Source organism: Gouania willdenowi, chromosome 10 (genome assembly GCF_900634775.1).
Source record: "Gouania willdenowi chromosome 10, fGouWil2.1, whole genome shotgun sequence".
Lineage (NCBI taxonomy): Eukaryota > Metazoa > Chordata > Actinopteri > Blenniiformes > Gobiesocidae > Gouania > Gouania willdenowi.
In genome coordinates, this window is record NC_041053.1 from 8,791,930 (window position 1) to 8,804,335 (window position 12,406).

The 12,406-nt window shown below is 44.1% G+C and overlaps 1 protein-coding gene across 1 annotated transcript; it reads right to left on the reverse strand.

Annotated features, from left to right (window-relative positions):
• Positions 1 to 9,832: 9,832 nt before the first annotated feature.
• LOC114471564 (basic salivary proline-rich protein 4-like) lies at positions 9,833 to 11,135 on the reverse strand. Its single transcript, XM_028460408.1, has 3 exons — positions 11,084 to 11,135; positions 10,346 to 11,009; positions 9,833 to 10,274 (listed from the first exon to the last, which is right to left on the reverse strand). The coding sequence occupies exons 1-3, from the start codon at positions 11,133 to 11,135 to the stop codon at positions 9,833 to 9,835; spliced, it is 1,158 nt and encodes a 385-aa protein (XP_028316209.1).
• Between the last annotated feature and the right edge of the window lie 1,271 nt (positions 11,136 to 12,406).

The following is a 12,406-nucleotide window of genomic DNA, read 5'->3' on the forward strand; positions in this document are numbered from 1 at the left end:
GAGTCTCTGTTCTTTTCAACAAAAGATTACTCTTTAACATAATCAACTCCACCTTAGACCCAGAGGGTCTATGGTGGAGTTGATTATGTTTATTATGCTCCACCATAGACTCTCTGGGTCTATGTGAAACAATAAATGTTTCACAATTCTTAATCTCTATGCCCCAATAATGACGACCCTGATTTCTTCCATAGAGTTTTTTCGGAGTTATAAGACCTTTCTGCAGACTCATCATTAATCATTGGAGGTGACATAAATCTGGCACTCAACACATCATTAGACAGATCCAGTAAGTGTTCGAATACAAAACCATCTCGATCTGCTAAAGTATTAATGAATTACATGGAAGATTTTGGAATAGGAGACGTATGGAGACTGAACAACCCAACTAAAAAAGAATACACCTTCTTCTCCCCTGTACATAATCCTTCTCTCGAATTTATTTTTTTCTCTCAAATAATTCCATCGCACATAAGATTTCCTCTAAAATACATCCTATAATCATTAGCGATCATGCGCCAATATCCATCACCCTGAAGTGTGACTCGAAGCAGAATTTATCCTCTCTATGGCGATTTAATACTTCAGTACTTAATGACAGTGAATTTGGAAAAATTATAAGAAAAGAATGGGAGGACTTTCTATTAACGAACAATTCTCTGGAAATGTCAACGTCCTTACGGCAAGGCTGTCATCAGAGGGAAGATTATATCATATTCTTCTTACAAGAAAAAACAGGAACAGATAGCATAAAAAACAACTGAAGAAAAAATTAAGAAACTTACAGAACAATACGCAGCTAACCCATCTGAACTTTTATTCAAAAATCTCCAAAATACAAAAATGTATTTGGATATCATCTTATCTAAAAGAAATTATTTTATTCTGCAACAATTGCAATACAAAAACTTTGATTTCAATAATAAATCAGGCAAATATTTAGCAAATCAGCTCAAACACAACAAAGAAAATTCCTTTATAGCAGCAATTTCTGACAATTCAGGTCAAACTTTAAACTTACCTCAGGACATTGTAGGGAACTAAACCACATCAAGCGTAAGGACCCCCTTCCTAGCAGGAATTAACCAAGGAGCCTGTTTCTTTATCACGAACTGTTTACACTGCCCCCGCAACTTTGAGTTGCATAGCTAACCCCACTATGTGGCCTTTGAACTCAATACCGGAGCCGCAAAGACTGACCCAACTCTTTGAAGTATTCAGTACGAACTTTTTTTTTTACGACTCCCCCTTCCTGTCCGAACAAAGGAACAGGAGAATCCAAGAACAGTTTGTCTCCTGTTATCACCTCTCTGCTACATTACGATCAAAAGGAAGCAGTCAGTCAATGTTTACATGCTAAGTTTTCAAACTCTGGGCTCCGACCCCCTGCAGATGTTGCCACCTCCCGAACCCACACCAATGGTTACACAGGACGTTGGAATAACCCTAGCTCTCCTGCTCAAATGAGAACAAAAAACAGGTGCTTGACTGGAAAGTCACAAAAGAAAGGATTATTGTTACGGGTTCCTGCAGAAATTGAAATTGCAAATAGTATCGGTTTTATGTCACTCTTTTCATGTAAATCAATAACCAACAGAATGCTATTTTAAAGTGTTTATCATTTAAAAAGTGCTCAAAATTACCAGAAAACATCACAAAAGTTAGTTTGAGGTATCTACTGCAACCATATAGTTAAGAAGAGGCATAACATGATTTTTGACATTTATGTTTATGAGTAATTACAAGTAAAATTTATTAACCGGTTCCTAAAGTGTTCCTAGGATATTTTCCAGTCGTGTTTGGTATCAAACTCTTTCATTATAGATGATATATTAAGATATGATGTTGAAAAGATGTTTTGAAATATGTGGAATTAATTATTAGGCATTCTTTTATGTTTAGGAACTTCCTTTGTTGTCTGTCACTCCACTCACATACAATCACTTGAGACACACCCACAAGCTGAAAGCAGAGACATTGACCAATCACCGATATGATCTCAGAATGATCAACCAAGACACCTCCTCCAAAAGGCGTCTCCAAATTCTCTTTAAAAAAAGACGCGCGGCCAGAAAACTTCAGTTTTTGGGACGCTGGCGTTTCAATACTCCCTCCCCACCTTTTCTCTTATTTCATTTTATTTTTAGTTGAAACAGTTAGATTTTTGGAATGAACAGCTGTTTGGTTCAGACGAATCCAGCACCTAGTGACGTGCGTAACAGCCGAAAGCCCGGCCTGCGACCCACTGTGGTAAGCCACGAGCCATTCTCTAACCCACCTGCGAAGGCCAGAAACCGCTTGGATCGGCTGAAGGGGCTACACTCTGTTGAAACGCAACAGAACCCAACGGTGGCACGTCCTGCTACATTGCTTCAAACAGCACCTCCAGGTCCAACCCTGACATCATCTTCAAGGTACCTGAATGACTTTCATCAGCAAACTTCATCCACAATAGATCACATCCATACTTCCATAACTACAAACTTACACACACTCACAACATGATCCACACACAGTTCATCTCATTCATGTTTGTTCGTCTCCCCTGTCCGTCCTCCACTCTTTGTTATGAGCTCTCTTTATGATTTTATTCTTTGATTTTATGATCTTACTATTCGAATATGTATCCTGCATTTTTATTCAATATTGGGTAGACTAGCATTCTCCTAGATTAGTGACTTCACTTTATTACATATAATCCTCACTTTTATTAGCCTAGAAATGCATTTTATCATGATTTAATTATCCCATTTCAATTGATATTTTGACTGTGTTAATTGTTGACTTTTGAATAAAATGTTAAACATAATCTTTGATTCCTCTGATTCATTAAAGCTGTGGTTATGGTGTAGATGTTGCTGTTAGAATTCACTTTCCCCTGGTTTCACATTGATGAGTTTAGTCTAAAAACTTAGACATATTTCTCCTGTTAAAAGGAGTGGCACCCCGCAAAATTTGAAGTAATATTAATAATCATAATTAATATTCTTAGTTATATAACCCATTAATAATAACTCATCCTCCTACAACATTAATAAGGTTTTTCATGATTACTATCAAAACCTATACTCATCAAACTTAAACCCTGATCCTGAAGATATTAAAACCTTCCTCAATAACTTAGACCTACCACAGCTCACCATAGATCAGAAAACCACCTTAGACTCACCATTAACCTTATACAAGAACTACAGAATGTTTTGGATAGCATGTCAACAGGCAAAGCACCCGGTCCAGGTGGTTTCCTTGCCAAATTCTTAAAACACTTCTGGTCAATGCTGGCTCCGCTCTTTTTCAGAGTAGTAACAGAGATTAAAAATAAAGGTTACGTAGGAGGCCACATGAATACAGCTAACATTAAATTATTACTTAAAGCAGACAAAAACCCCATGTTACCCTCTAGCTACCGTCCCATCTCACTTATACCACCATGTTCACGTCTCAAACAGGTTCTCCCCCCTCCGTGAGGACAACACACTCACCGGGGAACAAACTCTGATAATTGGCGACTCCATAGTGAGAAACGTGAAGCTAGCGAAGTCAGCGGGCATTGTGAGGTGCATCCCAGGGGCCAGAGCGGGCGACATAGAATCAAATCTAAAGTTGCTGGCAAAGAGTAATCGTAAGTTTGATAGGATAGTCCTCCATGTCGGCACTAATGACTCCCGACGTCGCCAGTCGGAAGCAACCAAAGTGAACATTGAATCAGTTTGTGCTTATGCTAAAACAATGTCGGACTCCGTAATTTTCTCTGGTCCTTTACCAAATCTGACCAGTGATGACATGTATAGCCGCATGTCATCATTTAACCGCTGGCTATCGAGGTGGTGTCCAGAAAACGAGGTGGGCTTCATTGATAATTGGAGATCCTTCTGGGGAAAACCGAACCTGATAGGAAGAGATGGAATCCATCCTACTTTGGAGGGAGCATCTCTACTATCAGAAAACATGGCACATTTATGACATCTCATGAATGAGACCATGTTACAGAGGGGGAGTCCTCCACGCCCCTCTGCGCTTGCCTTAGGACAGTTTCCCTCCCATTGCTATCAGGATAGCTGTGTTCATCGCCATGACAACTGTTGTGATGGTGATGAATATTATTTTATGGAGACGGTGTCAGTCCCCCGACCCATATTTCACAATGATTTTAACATAAAATCAAATAAAAGAGCTATCAATTATAAAAATCTGAAAAAAATTAAAATCTCAAATCTAGAAACACCAAAACATAAAACCATTAGATGTGCTCTATTAAATATTAGATCACTGAGATCCAAATCTCTACTAGTAAATGACCTTATCTCAGAAAATAACTTTGATTTATTCTGTTTAACTGAAACATGGCTGTATCAAGATGAATATGTTAGTTTAAATGAAGCCACTCCTCCCAGTCATTTAAATACTCATATGCCACGAGACATAGGCCGTGGAGGTGGTGTAGCAGCTATTTATCATTCCTCTCTCCTAATCTATCCTAAACCAAAGGCCAATTACACTTCCTTTGAAAGCCTGGTTCTAAATTTATCTCATATCAAATCAAAAACCTGCCAGCCAGTCTTATTTGCGATAATTTACCGTCCTCCAGGCCCTTACTCTGAATTTCTATCAGAATTCTCTGAGTTTATATCAAACTTAGTCCTCAGTTCTGATAAAATACTGATAGTAGGAGATTTTAATATCCATGTGGACAAAGATAGTGATAGCCTGAGCTCAGCCTTTATGTCCCTAATAGACTCAGTTGGCTTTTTTCAAACTATTAATGAAGCTACTCATCGTTTAAATCATACTCTTGATCTTGTTCTAACATATGGCCTTGATATTAATGAACTAAAAGTCTACCCTGAAAATCCTCTGCTATCAGATCACTTTTTAATATCTTTTAACATTATCCTAGAGGATCTCGCACTGTGCAATAAAATAGTTACAAGTAGAAATCTATCCAACAGTGCTGTGGCTAAATTTAAAGAGGCCATTCCTGCTGCCTTAAACTCAGTGCACCATCCAATAAATAACTATGATATTAATTATAACCCCTCTCAACTGGATCTGCTTGTCGATAGCTCTGCTAGTCTACTAAAATCCACCTTGGACTCAATTGCCCCATTGAGGGAAAAAACTATTAAACGTCAGAGGAAAGCTCCGTGGTTTAGCTCTGAAACTCACACACTCAAACAAACAACCCGTAAATTAGAGAGAATGTGGCGCTCCAATAAAACAGAGGAGTCACGAATACTTTGGCAAGAAAGCCATAGTAAATACATGACAGCCTTACGACATAGTCGATCTACATACTACTCCTCACTAATTGAAGAAAATAAAAATAATCCGAGGTACCTTTTCAGCACTGTAGCCAGGCTAACACAAAGTCAGAGCTCTATTGAGCCCATGATTCCTCTAGCCCTCAGCTGTGAGGACTTTATGACATTTTTTAATGATAAAATTCACAAGATTAGAGATAAAATTAGCCACTCCCTGCCTTCACCTGGGCCTGCTGTACCATTAAATGTAAATAGGCCTAACCTAAACTGTTTCACACATATAGGACTTCAGGAACTTAACTCTATTATTTCATCCTCCAAACCATCGACCTGCCTTTCAGATCCGATCCCAACTAAGCTGTTTAAAGAAGTTATTCCCCTAGTCTGCCCATCTTTGTTGGAGACAATAAATATATCCCTATCAATAGGCTACGTGCCACAGTCCTTTAAAGTAGCTGTAATCAAACCCCTTCTCAAAAAACCTACTCTTGATTCCAGCACTTTAGCAAACAACAGGCCTATATCTAATCTTCCTTTTATTTCAAAGATTCTTGAGAAAGTTGTGGCAGCTCAGCTCTGTGAATTTCTTCAAAACAACAGCCTGTTCGAGGACTTCCAGTCAGGCTTTAGAGCTCAACACAGCACAGAGACTGCTTTAGTTAAAGTAACTAATGATCTACTCTGGGCTTCAGATGAAGGACGACTCTCAGTGCTGGTTTTATTAGATCTTAGTGCAGCTTTTGACACTATAGATCACTATATTCTACTAGAGAGATTAGAGAAATTACTTGGAATCACAGGGACTGCCCTAAACTGGTTTAAGTCCTACCTATCTGATAGGTACCAGTTTGTACACGTGAATAATAAGTCTTCTGTGTACACTAAAGTAAGCTACGGGGTTCCTCAGGGCTCTGTGCTAGGTCCAATCCTCTTCTGTATCTATATGATCCCCCTTGGTAATGTTATGAGAAAATACTCTGTTAACTTCCACTGCTATGCTGATGATACCCAACTGTATGTATCAATGAAGCCAGGTGAGACAAATCAGCTATCTAAACTTGAGGCCTGTCTAAAGGACATTAAGGCCTGGATGGACCAAAATTTTCTTCTTCTCAACTCAGACAAGACTGAGGTCATTGTACTGGGCCCGCGACACCTTAGAGAAACCTATGCTAGCCTAACTGCCCTAGATGGCATTACTCTGGCACAAAGCACAACTGTTAGAAACCTTGGGGTTCTATTTGATCAGGACTTATCCTTCAACTCTCACATAAAACAAACTTCAAGAACTGCCTTCTTTCATCTCCGTAACATTGCTAAAATCAGATCTATCCTGTCTCAGGGCGACGCCGAAAAACTAGTCCATGCTTTTGTTACCTCTAGACTGGATTATTGTAATTCTCTTTTAGCAGGCTGCCCGAGCAAGTCGCTTAAGACACTTCAGCTGGTTCAAAATGCTGCAGCACGTGTACTGACTAAAACTAGGAGAAGAGATCACATTACTCCTGTAGTAGCCTCTCTGCATTGGCTTCCCATAAAATATAGAATAGAATTCAAGATTCTTCTTCTCACTTATAAAGCCCTAAATGGACAGGCACCAGTCTATCTCAAGGAGCTTGTAGTGCCATACAATCCCCCCAGAACACTACGCTCTCAAAATGCTGGACTACTCGTTGTTCCATTCATCTCTAAAAGTAGTATAGGAGGAAGAGCTTTCAGTTATCAGGCCCCACTTCTCTGGAACCATCTACCAACCACGGTTCGGGGGGCAGACACCCTCTCTACCTTTAAGGTTAGGCTCAAAACATTTCTCTTTGATAAAGCTTTTAGTTAGGAACCAGCTCATAGCTCATAATTAAGATGCAATAGGCATAGACTGCCGGGGGGGGGGGGGTCTGGCATGCTCGGTTGGAGAGAGGTTGGAGAGGGCGTTAAGAGAGAGGTCATTTAGGTTAGAGAGGGACCGGAGAGGGTCCCATTCCTCTTTCAAACACTCCCTCTATGTCTGCTTCTTCCCTTGTGTGTTTGCTCCTGTACTCCTTCTGGCTTTTGTCTTGCAGGCCCGTGGGATCCTCAGTGTGGAGTTACAGAGACTCAGCGGCTCTGTCTCCACCCTTTTCTCTGCACACACCCAACACAGCATAACGTGGATGGCTGTTCATCATAGGAATGGGATCCACACAAGGTTCCTGCTGCTTAACAGAAGGTTTTCCTTGCCGCCATGATGAATTCATGTTGGGTGTGGGATACATATGTATGTGTATATACGTATATATGCATATGTGTGTATCCATAAAATGAAGAGTCCGTCCTTAAGACTGCTCTACTGTAAAGTGCCTTGAGATACCATTGGTTATGATTTGGCGCTATACAAATAAAGATTGATTGATTGATTGATTGATTGATTAACACAGACCTAAAAATTATTTCCAAAGCACTCACTTCCAGGCTAGAGAAAGTAGTACAGTCAATTATATACCAAGACCAGACAGGATTGATTAAAAATAGACACTCCACAGACAATGTTAGAAGACTGTTTAATTTAATCAACATGGCACAGAACTCTAAAAAGAAAACAATAATCTTGTCACTCGACGCAGAAAAAGCATTGGATAGAGTCAACTGGTCATTCCTCCTTGCTGTCCTTGGCAAATTTGGCTTTGGAGAATCATTCATACAATGGATCTCCACCCTATACTCTAAACCTAAGACCTCAGTAACCACTAACAAAATAACATCCCAAAGCTTCACACTGCAGAGGGGAACCAGACAAGGTTGCCCACTCTCACCTTTGCTTTTTGCAATATTTGTTGAACCTCTCGCAGCAGCTGTACGTCAAAAAGGAATCCACTCATCCATCTCAGAACACAAAATTAATCTTTATGTGGATGATATATTACTCTATTTGGAAGATCCCAAATCCTCATTAGAAGAAGCATTTAAACTAATAAACAGCTTCTCTAAACTATCAGACTATTCCATTAACTGGTCAAAATCATCAGTCCTCCCTTTAACAAAAAATTAATGGAACCCAGTAAGCCAAAACCCACAATACCCCTCCCCCACAAATACAATTAAATATTTAAGCTTAAATCTATCACCAAACTTAAATGAATTAATTAAACTGAACCTGGATCCGCTGTTGGATAAAGTCACAGATGATCTGCAAAGATGGAACAATCTCCTCATCTAACTCCTTGGCAGAATAGCTGCAGTTAAACTGAAAATCTTACCTAAAATAAACTATCTGTTCTCTATGATCCCGCTGAAAACACCAACACAATGGTTCCAAAGATTAGATTCTGCAATTACAAAATTCTTTGCGAGGAATAAAAAACCTAAAATAAGTCTTTCAACCCTCCAAAAAAATAAAAGCAAGGGTGGTTTAGAAGCCCCTAACTTCATGCATTATTACTTAGCAAAACCAAAAGAATACTTCAACACCTGGCTAGAAATAGAACAGCTAGACTGCAAACATATTAAACTCTCTGATCTCCCTTTTATCACTACGACCCTCAAATGTCACAACTGTTTTAAAAACTTACTGATTGCCTCCACCCTGACTGCATGGTGGAAAGCTTTAGACATTACGAATATTCAATTAAAAACTAGCATGTTGTCTCCAATCTGGCACAACTCCGACTTTAGAATTAAAAAACACACTGCTCTATCCGACCCCCGCGACCCTGTTAAACGGGAATAAACGGGTATGAAGATGGATGGATGGATGCTCTATCCGAAGACATGGGAAGAAATTGGAATCACTCATCTCCAAGACCTCTTTGAAAATAACAAGCTCATGACATATAACAATCCAACCAAACATTCAATATGAATAAAAGTAATTTTTTACAGTACTTACAAGTAACAGAAACAATCAAGAAAAACACTTCTGTTGATCCAATTACCTTACAACCTCCAGAACTGGCATATATGAGGAAAATCTCAACAAAATCCAAAAAAAACTCTCAAACACTAACTCTAATCACTTACCAGTCGCTAAATGGGAGGCTGAACTTTCAATCACCACGAACACCGATTGCTGAACAGAAATTTGTTGTAATACTTTTAAGATGACAAAAAACACAAACCTACAGCTAATTCAATACAAAGTCCTCCACAGATCTCACATTACTGAACAGAAAATATATAAAATTGGCTTCTCCCCAACAGGCGTCTGCTCTCAGTGCACTATCGATTCTTATTTATGCATTATGGCTCTGTTCCCCAGTTCAACATTTTTGTTCTGTAATTACTAAAAAAACTGTCTTCCATTTTGGACTGCAGGATTCCTCTCTCTCCAGATCTATGTCTGATAGGAGACCTGACGAAGCTTGATCTTCCAGTAAACCAATCACAATCCATCCTCGCGACACTCACCATAGCAAAAAAAACAATATTAGTGAATTGGAAAGATAAAAAATCCTTAAACATAAACCAATGGCAAAATCTCCTCATTGAATATATTTCAATATAAAAGATGTCTGCTCTCAGAAAAAAATAAATAACTGCATTTAATTTCGATTTCTTAGCCTAATGATCTAGCCTGCAAGCAAACTGCCAGCACCACTTTATACTAACACACTAATCAAACTGTAGACCTGGATCTCCCTGGGCTTGTGGGGCGGCTTGGATGGGTTGCCTGGGTGTCTGGGTGCCTCTTCGCGGGTGTGCGTTCCTTCTGGATGTTCTCTGGACCCTGGGCTGTATGATTTTTCTCTCCTGCCCCCTCCGTACATGTCTGGGAGGCCCGTGGGGCTGGGGGCCTGCGTGTTTTTCTGCCGCTCTTTCCCCTTGCTCTCTGTCCCCCTGTCCCGTTCTCCCCTCCTCCTTTTCCTTTGCTCTGGTGCCTGCTCTCCTGCTGGGTTGGGCGTTGGGGGGCGCCTGTCGGCCCGGGGTACTGGTGGGGGGGGGCTGTGGCTTTTGTCTGGGGGGGGCGGGCGGGGCTGCGTCGGGTGGGCTAGCTTGGGGGTGGGCCCGTCGGGGGGCCTGGGGTGGTGGGGTTTGTGGCTCCTGGCCGGGGGGGGGGGGGTCTGGGGTGGGGGTGGCTCTGGGGGTGGCTACTGCTCGGGGGCGGCGCCTACATCCTGGTTCGCTGGGTGGCGGGGTGCTGCCGTGGGTCGCTCCGCCTGCCTGTCTGGGCGCCTCGGCTTTGTTCCCTTGAGCGCACCGTCGCCAAGGATATCGCTAGCGCGGTGCCTGCACCCCACCCCTGCCCCCCCTTCCCCCTTTGGCTCACTTGGAGGACCGCGTGGGCCGGTGTGCGGCGCGTGACGGAGGTGGAGTGGGGCCCTTGCCTGTGCGGGGGCCCCCCCTGGAGTTGTGCTGGGTGGGTGTGTGGGGGCGCGGCTTGTGGTTCTTGCCCTGGCAGATCCGCGTCGGAGGTGGTTGGTCTGTTGGTTGGGTGCGCCTGGCCCCGTGGGCGCTGTTCCGGGTTGGTGGGTTTCCCCGGGGGTGGGTCTTTGGTTGGGGCGTCTTGGGGCACATTCTCCTGCCCCAGGCCACCCGCCACACCCCTTTGGCAGGGTGTGGCGGGTGGCCTGGGGCCCGCCGTCCTCCGGACTGTGCTGGCGTTGGGGGGGTGTCTTGTGTCGGCGCGTGTGTGGACGGGGTTAGCCTCCATGGGGGGGGGGGGCTCTGCTGGGGGCACTTGGTGTGGGTTGGCGGGACCTGGCTGGGGGTGCTTGGATTCGCCCGCTTGACGGTTGGTGGGTGGCGGGATGGCCCTGCTTGCACCAGACAGGCATCCTAAAATGAACACCTCACTTCACTCCCAGCTGGTCTGGCTCACCCACTTGGTGCACCACACACCCATACCCAACCCTTGGGAGGCTGGATGTGGGCCTGAGGGTGGAGGGTGCCGCCGCCTGTCATACTGAGTAGTGGCGGGGGGGGGGCGGCATTCCCACCTCAAATTGCCCTACCAATCCCTCCAATTTTAATCGCATCTTAACACACCACCACCCAGAGGGTGCGAATACCACTTCCACCCTCCGGATCTATTTGCACCACATACACATATATTGCACCTCATAGATTCACTAAACACACACATTCACACAGGGGATAGGGAAGTGCCTCTCCATTCCCCAATGGAGAGGCACTTAACAGCATCATAACAGGAAAGTGGGTAGGATCACATATTTGGGCCTGATGGGTGGGGACCTGATCCCTCTGTTGATGGCTGGGCCATCGTGTAAAATGCAAATACATCAGGATGGTGCGGTCGGGCATGGTGGACCGGTGGGTCTCGGGGGGCTTGGGGGGTTGCTGCTGGGGGCTCGCTTCGCAGGGTCTCTCCGGGCGGTGTAGGCCCGGCGGGGAGTGGGGGTGCCTCTTCCCTATGGGTGTGGCTTGGTCCTTGTCTCGTCTCCTGGTCGTCTTGGGGTTTGTCCTCAGTGTGTGCGGGCCCAGGGCGGTGTGGGGGGTGGGAGCGCTTGGGGGTGCTGGCGTCTGTCGCGGGGTTGGGGCGGGGTTGCTTGGCGCTTCGAAATGATGCTGTTGCTGGGGGGCGGCGCTAGCTGTTCCGGTGGTTGCGGTTGCCGTCGGCTGCCTGTTAGGTCTGTCCTGCTATCTGCGAATCGGTGGGTGGGTCCGCGGCACCCTTAGTTGGGGACTGCTGTTCCGTACTGAGTGGGTGCCATTGGAGTGCCTCCCTCCTGCGGTGGCGGCCGCCGGTCGCTCGCGCACCAGTAGATGGCATTGCCTTGTGGTTTACGCTGTCCGGTTAATGTCGGTGGGGGGTTGGGGGTGGTGGCGGAGTGCACCGGCTCCTCTGCTTCTAAGTGCTTTCTCGGGTTTGTATGGTGGCTGCCTCTCGGCTTGGTGTCTTGGGGACTGTTCGGCCGGGGGGGTTGCCTGGGCTCCCTGGCCACCGCTCTTTCTGCTATTCTGGCTGCGTCCTCGAGTCCGGGGCAGCGCTTGGGTTTACAGTGGCAGTATCTTGCACATTAGCATGCCTTGAACTGTGGGATAAAACTTGTAGTGGGCTTAACTTTAGACACGTTGATCCCAAATACCTGTTTCAGGTATTACCACTCACTCCTTCCCTCTGCCCACAGCCACCACCTTTATAGTTAAGCCTCATGCCTACAACTTCACATCTCACTCTCACTTTACAGTAATCAACTCCTCCCCACCCTTCC

Coding starts and splice junctions, on each gene's coding strand:
- LOC114471564 (XM_028460408.1), bottom strand. CDS start 11,135: ATGACAGGCGGCGGCACCCTCCACCCTCAGGCCCACATCCAGCCTCCC. Junction 11,010..11,083: donor CCACATCCAGCCTCCCAAGG/GTTGGGTATGGG, acceptor TGTTCATTTTAG/GATGCCTGTCTGGTGCAAGC. Junction 10,275..10,345: donor GCCACCCAGCGAACCAGGAT/GTAGGCGCCGCC, acceptor CCCCCCGGCCAG/GAGCCACAAACCCCACCACC.